Genomic DNA, 18,879 nt, shown 5'->3' with positions numbered 1-18,879 from the left:
AAAACAAAACAGAATTAATAAAATAGTACACTAACAAAAATTATTATTAACAAATATTAATTAATCAGATCGATGCGCACTACATAATAAATACATGTTCAACACATTTTTATAATATAATTATAATAATAACGTTATCCCCCCTTATCATAATAATACATGTATATGAAACAATTACTCTAATAATAAAAATTACTACATACGTATTATTAAATTAAATGCAATTTTTTATTTAATCACTGAGATATCGGATCTGAAAACAACTGGTTTTTAAAACCGAACCTTATCATACTCAAAATAATATCATTTACTGTATTGAGCAATTTCAGAACGTCTTTCCTGTGACTATCTCTGGTATCGAATAAAGAACACAAACGCCGATTACGAAGACATTGAGAGTAAATAATGCTTGGAGAAGAAAACTAAAGGGTGTTTTTTAGAGGTGTAGAACTTCGAATTGAAATAAAACACAAGAAAATCGTTTAAATGTCCATCAATTTGGCTTTATTGGAAGGATAATTTTATGCCATTAATGTTTAAATATGATTTCCGGCATGTGGCCGCCGCGGCTGGCTTGAATATAGCCAAGTCTAGACGTCTAATCTTCAAGCACTTTTTCGAGCATTTGGGGCCGTATGTCGGCAATAACGCGACGAATGTTGGCTTCCAATTCCCCTAACGTTTGTGGTTTGTTGGCGTAGACGAGCGACTTTACATATCCCTAAGAAAATAATCCAATTGTGTCAAAACACACGATCTTGGTGGCCAATTGACAGGTGTATTCCGCGAAATTATGCGCTCATCGAATGACGTGCGCTGAGAGGCATGTAGCGCCGTCTTGTTGGAACCATATCTCATCCACATTCATGCCATCCAATTCGGGAACAGAATAGTCGGTTATCATGGCTCTATACCGGTTACCATAAACGGTAACTGACTCTCCAGCATAATTTCGGAAGAAGTATGGCCCAATGACTCCACCAGCCCATAGAGCACACCAAACAGTCAGTTTTTATGGATGTAATGGCGTCTCAAGGGTCTCATGTGGATTATCACTCCAAATGCGGCAATTTTGCTTGTTGACATAGCCATTCAACCAAAAATGAGCCTCATCACTGAACAAAATTTTGCGATGAAAATCAGCATCGAGATCAATCTCATTTTCAGCCCATACACCAAAATCACGACGCATTGCATGGTCTAGCGGCTTTAATTCTTGAACAAGCTGGATCTTGCAAGGTCGTAAGCCAAGATCTTTGCCCAAAATCTTCCATAAAGTTGATGGACAAAGCTCCAATTGCTGTGCACGGTGGCGAATCGATTCATTCGGGTCCTCTTCAACACTTTGCTCTACAGCGACAATTGTTTCTTCGGTGCGCACTGTTCGACGGTTCTGCGGATGCGTAGTGCGAAAACGATCCATGGTTAACCGAATTAATTGCTCTGATGGACGATTATGTCTACCACAAAATGGACGCAGCTTGCGGTAAACTTCGCGAACTGAACCATTATTTTCGAAATAACTTTTCACAATTTGCAAGCGTTGTTCTTTTGACACTCTGTTCCTGATAAAATGGCAAACCAAACTGAACATAAATGACATTAGAGTTGCCGGATTAAACAAATAAAAGTCAGCTTTATCTCTACTCGAAAAACCAACCTCTAAATAAAAAACCCTTTATAATGTCCGATATAAATATAAGCACTTTATTTAATAAGTGACTCAACTAAAAAAAACAACATTTTTAAAACAAAAACGCAACCTTGGAATTACAGGTAAATTAATACAGATGCTTAAGTATAACTTATTCTGAAACCAAAAGTGAATAATAACCGTTGCCCAATTGTTTATTATAAATAGTTGTACTACATTTAGTTAAAATAAAATAATTTCCTATAAATTATCATTGAGATCCATGAGGGCCGCATGAATCCTAAAATGAAGACGAGACTCAAGTGCAAATTTGGAAAATTTTTTTCTAAAATGGAAATGGAAAAAATATAAAAAATGTTTACAACTTTGAATGGCATGTTTTATTATTACTTGATGTCCTGCAGCATGGATATGGCAAGATCCCGGTTCTCAGACGCGTGACAAAGTGCAGCCTCAAAGTAAGCGTATGGAATAATAAAGTGATCCTCAACAATGCCATTTAGCATTATGCACTCGTTGAAGTCCCTGCGAAATGAATATGATAAGGAGCTTTTATATTAAAAACTAGTCGGAAAGACTATAGTCGAGAGCCCGACTAAAGAACACCCTTTACTTATTTCAATATATATAAAAGTACCGTATTAAAATTACTAACTCGTAAAAACTACTGCATACTTTTGGGTGCTTGTATTGCCTTAATTTTTAATAACTTTGGTTAGCTATTACTGCCGTTCTCCTTATCTGATCTTACTGCGATTAAGTGGGATAATAGATAATATTAATAAATAACGTAAATTACCATAAAAACCGAACCCTTTCAAATATTTTATAAGTAACGGGTATAACAGTTTTAGACGTACTTACTGAAGTGCTAATGCCAGTTTTCCCATTTGTTTATAGCAAGATCCACGTAACAAGAGACACAAAGCTCGATTATCAGCATAGTATAAATGTGAAGTTAAATATAATAATCCAGTTGATTCGATTCTTTTGAAATTATGAAATTCTGTATCGATCACTTGTAGTATACCATCTGCTATCTGATATTCCTTGCCAATAAATTTAAACATATTCCATAGATACATTAGTTCAATGAGCGGCAATACAAGTCGTCCATTCTGTATCTTATATCGAAGAGCACGTTTCGACATAAATTTCTCCATGGGCAACGATTTGCCAGCTATTTTTTGCTTATATGTGACAACCTCCAGCATTAGTTTATCAATTTCCGAACTGTCCGCTGTCGATCCGTCGGTGGACATCAATTTAATAGCTGCCAACTGATAGGCGTATATGGATCTTGACCAATTGCTCTTCTCAAGCAACTGATTTGCATACATTTGGGCATTAACCCAATTGCGCTGCATGCAATTTAACCAAAGCAGTTCCCAAAATGTTAGAAAATGAAATTGTGGCCAAGCATCTTGGGATTTCCAGGATTTGATGTACCAGGATTCGGCCGCTCTCAAATTTCCGGTCACCAGCTCGTAGCGTCCTTTAAAAAATAGCATCCATACGCCGCTTGGATATTTAGCAAGTTGGGACGTTAGTATTTTATCGCATAAATTCAGCTGATCTGTCGATTGTCGTTCACTAATCATGGGCACAACCATCAGATGATAACCGAGTAAGGATAGCTTGCACAGGATTTGCCTAAGTCCATTCTCCTGGTATCCTCTTTGTAGATCTCGCAGTCCATCGCTCTGAAAAGATTTTGTGACACAAACAACATTTTTGAAAAAATAATCGGGACGGTAAGTAATTTTCAATCAAAACTAGTCGGCCGGCGCTACAGTCGAGCATACTCGACTGTCGGAGACCCCGTACTTACTATCCAAAAGCCGCCACTTCTAAGAATTAAATAATATTTAAGATAAACTTAAATTCTTATATCCTTAAATCCTTAACAGAGATTAAATTAAAGGTACATGTTCAACATGTAATATATTGGAGTCAAAAAAAGATAACAGACAAATTTATAAAACATTAAATTTACATAGAATTTTAACATAACATTTATATAAATATAAAATAATAAAATGATTAAACATGTATTCAATATAATATGTCAATATAACATTCATAAATAATAACTTAAAAAACATTTTGAAATTAAATAATAATTTTAAAAAAATGTAAAGATAGCTAAAAAATCAGCTGAAAATAAATTGTCTCCGGCGGGAAGCGAGCCCGCAACAAAACTCAAAAATATTTTAAATGACAGAGGCTTAACATAGTGAGCCACACTTGTACATATCCGTTTAGCCTCCCAAATTACTTCTTTATTACTTTATGCCATATTACTTCTTTTATTACTCAATTACAAAATTAAACAATTTTATTTTAGCCTTTAATCATCTTAATAGCACATTTATAAATAAACACTGAATTTTAATTGAAAAAGAATAAAAATTGAATGTCTTTTGTCCACGGCAGGACTCGAACCCAAGAACATTGTCTGACTTTCTGCCTCTTATCACACTACGCCACAGAAGCCCATGACTGATCGGACGCCAATTTGTTATATAATATGTTATCTCAATTTTCATGTTATCAAGATATTCAAGTTTACTTGCCAACGCTCCCTTATCAAATCAAAAAGTAAAATTTATTGTTTGAATATCTTCCCTATTTACTGTCCGAACCATTTTCAGCAAAAATCTAGGATACTTTTCTCTTCGTCTTTGCAAAATATTAAGTCTCTAGCTTTTAAATTGCTCTTATAATTTGGATACAAAATTTTCTATGTAGATTTGTAGGCGGTTAAGGGGGCGTGGCCAAATTTTGTAACATACTTCATCTGCCTGCAATATAGAGCAACCTTCATACCAAGTTTGGTGTCTCTAGCATTTAAATTGTTGTTGTAATTTGGATATGAAATTTTCGATGTCGATTTTTGGGCGGTAAAGGGGGCGTGGCCGAATTCTAAAACAAACTTTATCTGCTTGCAGTATAGAGGAACCTACATACCAAGTTTGGTGTCTCTAGCTCATATAATCTCTGAGATCTAGGTGTTCATACAGACGTCAGGACAGCAGGACGTCAGGACAGACGGACATTGCTATATCAACTCGGCTATTGATGCTGATCAAGAATATATATACTTTATAGGGTCTGCCATGCCTCCTTCTACCGGTTACGCACATTTTTTTTTAAATAAACTTAATAGACCCCGGTACTTTTTTTAAGTACGGGGTCTAAAAATCATCAAAAATCGTTACCTTAAAAGAGCGTGAAGTATACCGAAATTTGTCTATAAGGATAATCTATGTAATTTCGGCATGATTTTCAAATTTATGATTTTTATTATTTTACTCATAAATAATGTTTATTTTTTATCAAAAAACTAAAATTCATAAAATAATTTATTATTTATTATTATTTGAGTTTTAATTTATTGCTCAAAATTAAAATTCCAGTTGTTATTTTGACTGGGTATATATATTAGGGTGCATCGATTTTTTCGAAAAAAAATAATGGTAACCCATATTTTTAGTCTACGGTCAATTCTAAGGTTTTTTTTTTACCAAGAAACCATAGTTCTAAAACCAATTCCTAGTCCCTGCTTTTATGCTCAAAAGTAATCATAAGTAAGATAATAAAAATAAAAAATAATGATTATATCTTGAGTTTTATAATAAAATTTGTAATGCTAACAGTCCCTGAAAAATAAACCTTATTTTCTTTAAATATTATTATTTTTTATTACTTTATTATAGTCGCTTTAGGTTCTCAGAGTAAGATAAAAAATAATAAACAACAACCATTGGGTTTGACTTTTTTTTTGTATTAAGAATTCATACGTTTAATAAAATTATTATTAATTTTTGTTGTCAAAACAGTTACTCTTTGTACATATTTGAAGTAACTCACCCTATTCGAGGAAAATCCTATAAATTGCAGCAATTTTATGAGGCGTCCAGGAAGTAAGGATATCATCAAATTAAAGGTTCCAATGCCCATGTGTACTCCGCTATTGAAATGGATTTTCAGAGCACTTGAATTTGAATTCCAGTTGCGATGTTTCATTATTTGTTCACAGGCTCTACAATTCAAATATGGAAATAATATACAATTTAAACTTTGATTTGCAATTAAATCTTTAGTTTTATAGATCCGTGTATGTGTTTATGAAGTGGGAACTGTTTTTTCGATCTTTTTGTTTAAAAATATACAGAGCTGGAATATATTGAAATTTTAGAGAGCATCACCTGTAGCAATTATAGCACTGTCGCACCTGCAGACTGCCCCTAATCAACCCGGTTAGATTCTCGTCTCCGACAAATGTGAGAAGAGCGCTCATCAGAAGAGACTCTGCCAGACACAATTCGGCATGGCACTCCAGGTCTGTAAGCTGGTTAAAATTTTTCTGAAAACATTGAAATCCCAGGGAAGATCATAGAAAGACATTTTGTAAAGTTGTCTGATTTGAATACCTTTTTAAATGTGTTACCAATTGAAGCAGTCAACGTTGTCTTCTTCCGATAACGATGACAAAGATCTACACATTTTTTAAGTGCCGCCGATGCCTCGTCTATATGCTCAAAAGTCAGCATAGCCTCAAGGAATGCAAATACTGCATTACCCATGGAGTGATATAGACTCGACTCGGCAAAAGGCTTCAATAAATTGCGGGCTTCTTCGAATTTGTTATCAAAGAAATAGTTTATGGCCAATTCCGCCACAATCACAGAATGTTCTATATCCATTTCGGAGGATGAGTCTTCTTCCATTTGGTCCTCACATGCATCATAGAACTCCTAAATTAATGAACAAAACAATTATAAATAATTTTAATAATGTATGTACATACAAAATTGTTTAATTTTTTCAAAAGCAACTTATATTTTATAACAAAAACACCATTTTTTTTGTATATATATATGTTCCAAAGAATTCCAAGAGAGATCATTTAATTTTTAAATATTATTTTTAAACTAATTTAAAAAGTTGGAACGAAAATCAATTATCAATTATTTCATAAACAAAATAACTGTGATTTTATATTGAGTATTTTATAATAATAAAAAGAAACAAATATTTAGTATTTTTTTTTTGGGGTTCTTTACATTACTTCAAAATTATTTTAAGACTAGATTGTCCAATTAAATAGACCCCTAAGTTTTTAGTTTTCTTTAAATAGGTAATAGTATTAATAAAAATATGTATCTCTTACCTCCGATGAATCTGATTGATTGCAGTCATCCATATTATTTGCAGTTATTCCAACAGTATTTCAAAATAAAAGTGCTAAATTTAAAGATAAGTTTATCATTTTTGTTCATACTTTGTCACAACAATTAATTGACAGACTGTAAATAGTTTACATTTGAAAGCACACAGACTTTACATTTATAATTCCAGACTTATTTACAGCCTAAACAAATGAACATAACATATGTATTAAATAAGCATATGCATATATGTACATAAATATATACTTAATATACTTATTACATACATATATGTACAGTGAAACACAGCTTTGGAAAACAGAAACCAAGAAGCACCTTTAACCTGGTGTTGATCCGGTGTTGTAGCTCAGATCCAACAATTTCTGATTCACTGACTTCTAAACAGCCGTAAATGTCAGATATATAATGCAAATGTAGATACATACACTGGGTCCAGTAATTTTTTTGACAATTACAATTTTTCATTTCTTGATGTATATTTTTAAATTACTTTATTACATTGCATTAAAATTCATCCTGAATAGGAGGAAATGGATAAATCTTAGTTATACTCTTTCTGGATGAAGTGTTCTGGAATGAAGTAACAATAAATACTTTTATTTCAATTTTTTATCGTTAAAATTAATTTAGCAACTTCTTTTTTGATCTAACTGAAAATATTATAAAATAATTTATTTTAAGTTTTTATTTAAAAATTATAAAATAAATATACTTTTTATTTGTATAATAAAAATTTAAAAATAACAAAAATGCAAAAGAATTACAAAAATAATAAAAATATTAAATAAGATTTTTGATAATTTTTTTTATAAGAATTAAATGTAATATGCATTTTTTAAATTTAACTATAAGAGGATAAAGTAATTTTTATTATTATAATAATAATAACAAATAATTATTAGCTTACAATTTTGTTTTAAAAGTTAAAAGTTTGTTTTAAAAAAATTATTAAATAATATAATACAAATTTTTATGTAAAAATCATAAAATTATTCTATTTTAAAGTTATTTTTAATTTGTATAGTAAAAATACCAATAATTTTCAAATATTACAAATATATTAATATAGATTTTTAGTCATTTTATTTATATTTTAATTTTAATATAAATTAAATGTAACATGAATTCTTTTTTTGCTTAACTTTATTTTATGTTTTCAGTCATTATATTTTATTGAGCATGAGTTTAATAATTTAATAGTTTATTTTTATTATTTAATTCTTATTTTTGAAAATTTTTGTTAATGCTTAATTTTTTACTTTAAATAAATCAATATTAAAATGCTTTATACAATTTAAATGTTATAACCGTTACGGTCTCTGGTTTATTATTGTTCTTAGAACAAGTTAAAAAGTGATATATATATATACAAAGTGTAACATTTTAATTCTGATCAAATAATTACTTGACCAACTGTATGTACTTACAGACAAACGTTATGCACCTTGTACTGTGATACGAAATTAATTTTTAATACTCATTTTAGGGTAAGTACAATGTACATAGTGATGATTAATATAAACTTTAATTTTGAATAAAACATGAGAGCAAGCACAAATCTAGAAGTAAAATTATTTATGCTATATTTATTTATTTGCTAGTACAATAATAATACACATGCATACATAAATACATACATACAAACAAACATGAAAGAGGAAAATGAAAAACAGCCCCAGCAGAGTTGTTTGAAAGTGCATACACTTACATACAGACTTACATACAAACTTACGTATGTACGCGTACATACATGTGCATATGTATGTAGCAAGTACATTAAGCTTTAAGCTCTCGCGTTGTTCGGTCGTGTTTTTGTTGCGTTGCCATGCCTGGTAGAATTTTATAAATAATAATCGCACTTTTCACAGCAAACTCCGAAAGTTAATTGAAATAAGTGCGTGCATATATAAATTGTCAGTGTTTAGAACATTGAAATGTTCTTATTTTAATCGATTAATTGTTAATTGCACATGTGCAAATGTGATTCAGCTATGAATTGTTTTGCCTAATCTTTATATTCGCGTCGTTATTGAAGCTTGTCGCAATCAGTTATTTTGTAATCGAGAGGAACACGAATTACAATGTGAGGAGGATAAGCGAAAACAAAGCGTACAACAAATACTGACAAAGCAAAAGCATAACAACCGAACACACGCACACACACATATGTACGTATCAGCTGATTGAGCGAGACAAAAAGCTGGCTGCTCTGAGATTCACAGTACGACGCATTTTGCTCGCTCACCAAATAAATAAATAAAAACAAATGTACATATGTACATTGTTGTATATAAATGAATACATATAAACGATAGTCTGTATTTTCAAAATTATACATTGGTCGCTTTCTATAAATGTACATTATTTAACGTATATATCAAAATTACATTATTTTCTAACTGCATGAAATTATATACATAAATGTGTATGTATATGTTTGTACACTGAGCGTCACTGGTTTAACGCACCGAATTTTTTTTTTTTACTAAAATGGCTCTAAAAAATGTTTGGCACTCGCGATTTATCCAGTATTGGATTGATTTAATAGTGTGAACTTTTGACTATAAAAGCACATAAAAAAATTCAAATTCTCGATTAATATACACTGCTGTCAAAGCTTATCGATATGTCTATTGAAATTCATCATATTTTAGTTTGTCAATGAATTAGACGCATTTAATATTTAACAACAATAAAGCAATACTCAGATAAAATTTAAATACCAAGTTTCTTAAAATATCAAAATAAAGTTTTTGTGTATAGAAAAATGTAATAACCTATTTAAAGAAAGAAACAAATTCTTAAGTTCACAAGAAGAGCTTAAAAAGTTAAGACATGCTTCCATATTGATTGAAACAGTAGCAAATATTGAAGAATTGGGTGGTATTAACTGAAGTTTCTCCCAGAAATACCAATTATTACAAATGTAAATAATTTGAAGGAACTGAAACGATTGATTTCGATTTTGTTGACCAGAGAATGAATGGATTTCGGAAAAAATTTCAGCTTAAAAATTTTTATTCTAAATTGGAAATCCTTCTCAGAGGTGTACCATGAAAATTACAATAAAATAATCAGATAATTCACAATTCTCGAGTGGTAAAATAATTTATTTTAAATTAAAAAAGTTCATCCTATGACTTGGTTGCCTCATTCTTTGGTCATAAACATGATAGAAAAAGATTGAGGGTGGGTTTATCGAATGTTATATATAGTATATATATAGTGGAATACTAATACGAATATAAAGTATCGCTTATAATAACGATCTTACAAGATTGGATCTAAAAAACATTAGAGTCTTTAAATGCGTCTTTCTTCCTTATTTAAGACGGGATTTGCGAAGGGATATATCAGATAGGTGTCTCCACGCATAAAATAATTTAAGATTTAACCGTGTCAAACAAAATCACAATGCAGTGTATTAAACTTTTCAAAAACCCAAAATATTACTCGTGCTTCTAATCATTTGAAGAGGAAAATGTGCCCTGTTTTGACACTCGCAGAACAAATTATTGTTTTTTAATTCTTCCTTAATGGTAGTGCTTGAACTTAATAACACACATTAAAGAGCTTGATAAAACGAACAAACTGGATCTTTTTTCAAATTTTTATATGATTCCGTATAATAACTACACGCAGCGCCGTTGCGACGAAAAGTTGCTCCCGGGGCAAATATTTTGTTGGCGCCCCTTTACCCCCTACAATTTCTTTTTAGAAACACATTTTTTAAGCCAATAAAAAAAAATAGATAATTCCTTTAAAAACATATTAAATTGACAACTCCAGTGTCAAAAATGTTTACTAAAATGAATTAAATGTTACTACAATAAAAACTTATAACATGATAATTAACTCGTTACATACAAATGGGTACTATTAGATTCGTGACAGATTATGCTATACCAATTTGAACACTTTTATCTCCGAGACTATTCGAGTTAGAGGAACCAAATTGGGTGACAATACTCTTAGGATGTTGACCTATAGTAAGTTAATTTTAAAATTTGGCCAGGCCCACGTCAGCCCATGTTTTTTATAGTTAAATCAAATATTTTAGACTTCTTTGACTTTTAAAATGCTTAGTCGTTGCCAGTTTATCCGCATATTGTCTGAACTTAACAATAACATCCTGAATACATACTTTAAAAATACATGATAAAATTAAGAATTTTAAACTTAAATTTTATAATGGTTTCTAAAATTGTAAAATTGATTTAAGGTCCCCCAAATTGAGGTATTAATTGTTCGCTTTTATGAAAGCAAAATCATAAATTACTTTACCCATATTTGAAGATATTCGATTGATAGCAAACGGAGACTGCTAAGTTATCTTGTCCAATTGATGAGTAAGTGGTTCAAATTTATTTGAAGTTTGCTAAATAAACGATGTGCTACTGCTGATGTGATGCGAAGGATGTGATGTGAATCGTTAAAAAATCGTTGTCAAATTCATTGTATGCTTTTCAAGTTCACTGTCCAATTTGGATTTAGTGTTTAAGGTGTCATTATTTATTCAAATCATCAGAAACAATAAAAAGTGCCTCAAATCTCAATTTTAGTTGCTAAATGATGGGGTCGTTTGATTCTAAGAATGGAATTCGAAATGTAGCAGTTTCTGGTATGTTTTTGCTATCATCTGCAGTCACATATGAAAATTGTTTTCGCACTTTTCGTTGTCTGATTTATTTAATTTCAGGCTCAACCCCTCAAATTTTTTCTAAGTTCAAACTCTTTTTGACATATCGGCGCCCCTTATATCTTAGCGCCCGGGGCGGTAAGAATAAAAAATAGCTTTAAAAATAAATATTCAATGTAAAAATCTTTTAAACCAAGTGTTCTACTTTCAAAATCCAATACCATTCAATAACTATCATATGATAAATCACATGTCCTTATATGTGTCCTTATAACCCCAATAAAAGCTAAAACCAATTTGATTTGTGTTAAATGAAAATTTAAAATAATGGTTATGCTAAAATTCATATACCCGTATAAATTTTGTTACATCATTAAATATTTATAATATTCTTTAAATAAGTTTTAATACTTAATATAATACTTTTAGGTAAATAATAATAGAGCTTTTATTTCTAACTTTTTTTGAATAAAATATCCTTGGTTTTGACGAATATTCTTACCCTATGGATGTGGCTTGTTGTTAGAATCTTTAGCAACTATCCTAAATTAAAACAACAACAATAAAAAAAACCAAGAATAGTTTTCCTACTCCTATATAAAAATATGCAAATTTTTCAATTTGTCAAAACAGTTTATTTTGACCAACTGTTTATCTGTATCAACAGCCTTCGATTATTAACTATAATAATTTGGCGACATTACAATTCCAAGTATCAAAGTTCATTTCTCTTGATAATCTTTCAACTTCCGTGGCTAATCTTAGAAACACTTTGTTCCTAATCCAATCATTTACACTTTTGCGGCGCTATTTGTTTTTTTTTTTACTTGTCTTATCAAGAAGTATACATACATTGACACACTAAATTATTGGCATAGCAGGCAAGTTGAACTTTACCATCAAAATCAATATACAAATAACAAACGTAATTTATAACGTTTATAATACAAAATAAGCACTGAATTCAACTAAACAAAATTTAATATTTAAAAAATTTAAATTATGAAAAAATTAAAAAATAATCAAAACCCACAAATATAAAAAATAAAACATTATTATTAAACAGAATTTGAAAGGATAAACTGCAGTTTTGTAAAAATAATTGAAATTTGTTAGATGTCTGACTGTAATTAAATTGGCACAGATGATAACGTAAGGATTCTTGCGCTCGAGGTTCTGAGCGCGAATCTCACTTCGCTCATTTTACTGTAGGATTAGACTTTCATATATCTTAGCATTTTTTGCGTGTTATTAATGTAGATATATTCCGAATGCTATATATTCTATATTATATTATAATTTCAGAGTACCTTGTAATATATTGTGAGTTTAATAGTAGTAATAAATTGAAAACTTTCAACGCCTTAAGACTGTCCTTTGACTACAAGCTTTTCAACTAGCTAATTTATGTTTCTTAAGCTCCTATACCAGTCCGTAGGATCGATGAATTTAGTTGGACAGTATAATTTAGGGTTTCATTTATTAAACATTCTGTGCGTTTTACTCATTTGCATCTCTTTTTAAAACAGGGTATAAATATACAAATTATCTTACAGTTTTTAAAGGTAATCTAATCCATGCACCTTATCAGTTATGATTGATTAAGCTAATCTTAGTTTATGTATGTATTTTGTCACTTATCGAAATTGGCTATTTGATAGCTCTTGGCTGGCACTAGTACCAGTTACTAGTTACTATAGATAGACAGGTTTTGAATAAACCCTTGTCCACTTGTCCACTTGTCCACTCGTCCACTCGTCCACTTGATAGCACTTACGCACGTGTATCGAAGCAAGTTCTTAAGTAAAGAAACGGAATCATCGACGACTAGTTCAGTCTTACAACCCGTCGAATACGAATAAGAATACGAATAGATAAGACGGCGGATCCGCGACTTGAATTGCACGATTTTAAAAATAATAAGATTGTTAAAAATAGGAAAGAAACGTAAGAATTATTTGATATTCAATTGTGTGAACTGAACGTACTTATATTTACATTTTATATCCTTAATTATGAAGTAACTTTCTAGGTAGTTGATTAAGTAATTCTTTTGACAAAGATAAATACACAGTTTTTGTTTTTTTTAAATTAATTAAATTAATTTTAATTAATTAAATAAACCAGAATAAGAAATATGTGATAATTTTAGTTTGTCAAAATATTGACTTGACTAACTGTATGTATATGCATCCACGTTACGTAACGTATTTACGCACATATTTCGGTATAAGTACACGAGATCTCACAGTCGAATTCGCTCCTGACCTTTGCACTTATTTATTGAATCACATAAGAAACGATTGCATTTCATTTGATATATTTTAGTTTAAAGATATATATTTTCTATATATTTTTAGTGTGTATCCGCATGTTTCTAATTGTGTTTGGATAATTTGGATAATCAACATACAAAGCCCCGAAGTCGCATGTCATCACAATGGCAGTGCTATCGAAATATGTTGACCTTATAGCGGAGAAATATGAACAGACGGGACTATCGAAGCAGGCATTTAGTTATGCCCTCGTGGGTACAGCCCTATTTGCATTAACCATCAAAGTGACAGTCCCATTGATCAAGAACTCGCAATGCTCTGAATCGAAGAATCGTGTCAACAAAGGGGCATTGACTCCGTCTGTAATCGATGGATCCGACGATGATCTAAAGTTGGCCGAGGCCGAGAAGCTTTTGGTGGAACAACAGTTGAAGAAGAAGAATTTGCGAATGCTTGAGCCGGGCCTGAACAAGGAGTTCTTAAAGCAACTCGGCATGCTAGTCAAAATAATGATACCACAAAAGCTATGCTATGAGACCGGACTCCTAACTGTCCATACATTGTGCCTCATCTCGCGCACGTTCCTCAGTATTTATGTGGCCGCATTGGAGGGGGCGATTGTAAAGTTTATCGTCCGCAAGGATGTCAAGCAATTCGCCCTTGTATTGCTCAAGTGGTTCGGCATTGCGATTCCAGCAACATTCATCAATTCGATGATACGATTTCTAGAAAGTAAACTGGCCCTAGCATTTCGGTAAGAATACTCCAAATTACACCAAAATCAAGGATACAAATTTACAAATTTACAAATTTCCTAAATTTTACATGTTTTTTTTTAAATCTGTATTTGAACTCATCATACATGTTATATTTAAAACAACTCTGTTCGGATCCATTCAGCATTTGTATCCAAATCAATCTCTCTTTAATCGCTAATTTCAATTTGCAAATAGGACTCGTTTGGTACGACATTCATATCGATTGTACTTTAAGAATCAAAACTACTACAGGGTATCCAATTTGGATGGTCGCATCGAAAATGCAGATCACAGGTGAGTTCTCATTACATTGATTTGTATCAGAATCTAAAATACTTATAGTACTATCTCGATATTACAGATATGCTCTCTTTGTAGTAAATAAATATTTAAAATATTCTAATTATATTTGGAAATTCTCACACAATTATAAATGTTGCATTTCAACAAATTAATTCAATAGTGAATATTTCTTATATATAACTTACAGATCAAAGGGAATGGAAAATCATACATTCTCGTATAAAATTAGTTTTTTTCTGATATTCTAATTATAATATTTTTCTGATTTTCTTATACAGACTCACCGAAGACATTTCCGTTTTTGCAAGCTCTGTGGCCCATTTATATAGTAGTTTGACGAAGCCCTGTTTCGATCTGATGTTAATTGGTTTGGCTTTAATGCGCTCCTCTAGAAGGATGAAGGCCAACATTCTATCAGGTAACTTTCAAATATTCACGCACTAGTGAATTTTTCTAAATACCTTCTATATATAATTCTCAAAGGTCCGGCATTGTCAGTGAGTGTTATTGCACTAACTGCTCATATACTACGAATTGTTTCACCGAAATTTGGACAACTCGTATCGGAAGAGGCTAATCGGTATGGATATCTAAGGCATATACATTCCCGAATCATAACGAACGCTGAGGAAATTGCTTTCTATGGCGGACATAAGGTAAATAATCTTCAATTCGTCAACCTAAAAATATAATAATAATTAGACCAATATTGGGGAAGGCCGAAAGTAAATATTATTTTTAAAATTACGCCCAGAGAAAAAGCGCATAATAACAATAAATAAAAGCTGCAATTAATTTTTCATATTAGATTTAAACGGAAAACGTATTGAAATTAAATATAATACTATAATGGTTAGAGTCGAAAACCTTGGTTCGAGTCACACTCCGCCTTTTTAAAGGAGAAACAGAATTGTAGTTTAAGATTATCATTTAATCATAAAAATAAAAATAAATAAATAAATCAAAAAAAAAAAAATAATAATAATAAAGCAAAGTTAAAAGAAAAAAAATACTCAATATATTTGAAATAAATATTTTTGAACTTTTAAAAATTAGTTTGTTAACATAAATTTATAGTATACCAAATTTAAATATTATAAATATGAAAAAATTAATTTTAAAGTGAAAAATATTGAAATTTATATTGAAAATTAAATTCATATTAAGCGCTAAATCTTAGAGCAAAATAGTTAAATAAAAGTGTAAATATTTAAATATAAAATAATTATTTTTGCACTTTAAAAAATTAGTTTGCTAACATTAAATTAAAGTAAATCAAATTTAAATATTATAGTCCTTAAATTAAATATGAAAAAATTAATTTTAAAGTGAAAATTATTGGGATTAAAAATATATTTATATATGTAATTTGTTTGAAAGTGCCTACACTTTAAATCTACTAAATCCATATTGAATAGTTAAATTAAAGTGTAAATATTAAAATATAGATGATTTTTCTTTGTGTATATATGTATATATATATATATATATTTTTTTTTTTTTTTCAAAGTTTGAATAAATTTAATTATATTTATATTTATTGGTTTTCAGGTGGAGCTGCAACAGTTGCGACAGGCATATAATCGCCTAGTTAATCAAATGAATAATATATTTAGCCAGAAGCTGTGGTTCATTATGCTGGAGCAATTCTTTATGAAGTATGTTTGGTCTGGCACTGGAATGGTGATGGTATCTCTGCCAATATTAACGGGTGCTACAGGTTCTTCCCGCACAACAACTGGAATGAGTGGAACATCAGCTGAAACTAGCGACTCGAATGTTAGTGAGAGAACTCAATATCTGACGACGGCTAGAAATCTGTTAATTTCGGCAGCTGATGCGATAGAACGTTTAATGTCATCATATAAGGAAATTGTGGCATTAGCCGGATATACATATCGTGTAGCTGGCATGTTGGATGTGTTTGAGGAGACGGCTCAAGGGATTTACAGCAAGGCAACGGTTGTGGAGAACGCTCTTGAGAATGCTGGTAATGGAATCATTGAGTTCCGCGATGGCAAGCCCATAGCAAAGGGTCGCATCATATACACCGAGGATGACAATAATATGTCAATTAGCCTACGATCCGTGCCGGTCGTAACACCCAATTGTGATATCGTTGTGCCAAGTTTGACACTGTGCATCGAGCCAGGAGTTCATTTATTGATAACCGGTCCAAATGGCTGTGGAAAGTCCAGTTTGTTCCGTATTTTGAGTGGACTGTGGCCAATCTACGCCGGAGAATTGCATATTCCGCGACCCGTTGAAAATAAACCATGCATGTTCTACATTCCCCAGCGTCCCTATATGTCTATCGGTAGCTTATGTGATCAGATCATATATCCCGATACGCGCGACGATATGAAACGCAAAGGCATTACCGAAAATCAATTGAGAGACATCTTGAAAATGGTCAGCCTAGAGCATATTGCACAACGGTACGTATATATAGTCTCAACAAAAACAACAAATATTCAAACTTTTCCTAAAATTAGCCATAACTTTTAGTATCCCAAATAAACTATAATGTTCATCTTAATGTTGTATTGTCTATAAAACAGTGACAGCTTTGATGTGGTGCGCGATTGGAAGGACATTCTCTCTGGAGGTGAAAAACAGCGTATGGCTGTTGCGCGTCTATTTTATCACAAGTGTGTATTTTTTATATTCAACGATTCTATCTCAGAATTGTTTGATATTCTGAACTTGATTGATCGACCATTTCTTTTTTGTTTTATTTTTCTTGAACAGACCACGTTATGCTTTGCTTGATGAATGCACAAGTGCAGTGTCCATTGATGTTGAGAGCTCAATATATGAGATAGCCAAGAGCATGGGAATTACATTGCTGACAATAACTCATAGGCCAACCCTCTGGTAAGACACTATACACTTTTATTTTTCAAACAACAATTGTCAACCATCTATCTATTTTTTGAAGGAAATTTCATACGCATATTCTTGAATTTGACGGTCAAGGAAGTTGGAAATTCAGAAAAATGGATTCTAATGAACAGCAGAAAGATCAATTTATTCATTAGCTTTCACTTTGAGTATTATTAAGTATATTGTAAAATCCGGCGTTGTCCGCAATTTTCTAGAAATAAAATATTGATTAAAGCTCTGTACAGTTTTGAAAAAGAAAATGACTTTAAATGTGATATTTAAATAAAGATCGTAGACTCTGGTTTCAACTCAGGATAAAAATAAGCTAACAAAAATGGTAAAATAAAGTGAATAATGCAAAGTTCAATATGAAATTAAATAAATGTTGTATTGTTTATTCCACAGGTCAAGAATTTCAGAAGTAATTCCAGCAATCTAAAAATTTGTATCAAACTATTTTTTCTATTTACTATACGTATCTGTGTTTGTATCTGATCTGTATCTGGATCTGTATCTGTATTTGTAACTGCATCTGTATCTGTATTTCTATCTGTATCTGTATCTGTATTTGTATTTGTATTTGTATTTGTATTAATGCTTAATAGTAATCGTAAAATTTGTTTTTTTTTTGTTCATAATTTTTGTTTATTAAGTTTTAGATCCGTTTACAATATATGTTATATTTTGCAATAAAATTCACAATAACTTTTTAAGTTATTTTACATTTTTGTTAATTTTAGTTTTATTAATTAATAATATTTGTTTTCTTCATTTGCTTAAAAATCATCAACCATGCGTAGACAATTTCACTTTTAGATTAGGCATATACACGTATATATATATATATATATATATCTAAATATGTATGTATTTATAAATATTATATCGTATGGTACATATGTAAATACATTTGTATTTTTGTGTGTATATTAAAAATGTATTGTAATTTTTTATTGTCACGGAACTCACAATTAAAGATTTATTGTCAATTGTATATTCATATACTCGTATTTATATAAGTAGGTATTTAAATGTATAAGTAGTTGTGTATATTTGCATGTATATAATTATGTATGTATGTAATGGATATGCTACTACATACATACATAGAAGCAGACAGTTTTTACATTACATAATAGAGTACAATAACTAAATAACACGTTTATTA

General features: G+C 30.8%; 2 protein-coding genes across 4 annotated transcripts; one reads left to right on the top strand and one right to left on the bottom strand.

Moving 5' to 3' along the window:
• Positions 1 to 1,827: 1,827 nt before the first annotated feature.
• On the bottom strand, positions 1,828 to 7,227 carry LOC117793857 (tetratricopeptide repeat protein 39B-like). Of its 2 annotated transcripts, XM_034634404.1 has the most exons (8): positions 7,165 to 7,227; positions 6,831 to 6,904; positions 6,091 to 6,414; positions 5,866 to 6,023; positions 5,528 to 5,699; positions 2,519 to 3,357; positions 2,045 to 2,179; positions 1,828 to 1,979 (listed from the first exon to the last, which is right to left on the bottom strand). In XM_034634404.1, the coding sequence occupies exons 2-8, from the start codon at positions 6,861 to 6,863 to the stop codon at positions 1,895 to 1,897; spliced, it is 1,746 nt and encodes a 581-aa protein (XP_034490295.1). In that variant the 5' UTR covers positions 6,864 to 6,904; positions 7,165 to 7,227; the 3' UTR covers positions 1,828 to 1,894. The 2 variants fall into 2 exon arrangements, with proteins under 2 accessions (XP_034490295.1, XP_034490216.1); XM_034634325.1 differs by lacking the exon at positions 7,165 to 7,227 and having other exon boundaries at positions 2,046 to 2,179; positions 6,831 to 6,978.
• Positions 7,228 to 8,857: 1,630 nt separating this feature from the next.
• Positions 8,858 to 17,971, top strand: LOC117793711 (ATP-binding cassette sub-family D member). Of its 2 annotated transcripts, none has more exons than XM_034634212.1 (9): positions 8,858 to 9,017; positions 13,849 to 14,518; positions 14,718 to 14,816; positions 15,104 to 15,243; positions 15,309 to 15,481; positions 16,377 to 17,263; positions 17,387 to 17,476; positions 17,577 to 17,702; positions 17,767 to 17,966. In XM_034634212.1, the coding sequence occupies exons 2-9, from the start codon at positions 13,929 to 13,931 to the stop codon at positions 17,864 to 17,866; spliced, it is 2,205 nt and encodes a 734-aa protein (XP_034490103.1). In that variant the 5' UTR covers positions 8,858 to 9,017; positions 13,849 to 13,928; the 3' UTR covers positions 17,867 to 17,966. The 2 variants fall into 2 exon arrangements, with proteins under 2 accessions (XP_034490103.1, XP_034490021.1); XM_034634130.1 differs by lacking the exon at positions 8,858 to 9,017 and adding an exon at positions 13,282 to 13,435 and having other exon boundaries at positions 17,767 to 17,971.
• Positions 17,972 to 18,879: the final 908 nt, after the last annotated feature.

Source organism: Drosophila innubila, chromosome 4, assembly GCF_004354385.1.
Source record: "Drosophila innubila isolate TH190305 chromosome 4, UK_Dinn_1.0, whole genome shotgun sequence".
In the NCBI taxonomy this organism is placed as follows: Eukaryota; Metazoa; Arthropoda; class Insecta; order Diptera; family Drosophilidae; genus Drosophila; species Drosophila innubila.
Note: the sequence above shows the minus strand (reverse complement) of the source record. Positions and strands in the feature narration are given on the sequence as shown.

What these genes read in the sequence shown, in the direction of transcription:
- LOC117793857 (XM_034634325.1), bottom strand. Translation starts at nt 6,863, where the DNA reads ATGGATGACTGCAATCAATCAGATTCATCGGAG. An exon ending in ATCAATCAGATTCATCGGAG is followed by an intron (nt 6,415 to 6,830) that starts GTAAGAGATACA and finishes TCATTAATTTAG; the next exon opens with GAGTTCTATGATGCATGTGA. An exon ending in CAGTGCTATAATTGCTACAG is followed by an intron (nt 5,700 to 5,865) that starts GTGATGCTCTCT and finishes TTTGAATTGTAG; the next exon opens with AGCCTGTGAACAAATAATGA.
- LOC117793711 (XM_034634130.1), top strand. Translation starts at nt 13,929, where the DNA reads ATGGCAGTGCTATCGAAATATGTTGACCTTATAGCGGAGAAATATGAA. An exon ending in GAAGGCCAACATTCTATCAG is followed by an intron (nt 15,244 to 15,308) that starts GTAACTTTCAAA and finishes TAATTCTCAAAG; the next exon opens with GTCCGGCATTGTCAGTGAGT. An exon ending in CTTTCTATGGCGGACATAAG is followed by an intron (nt 15,482 to 16,376) that starts GTAAATAATCTT and finishes ATTGGTTTTCAG; the next exon opens with GTGGAGCTGCAACAGTTGCG.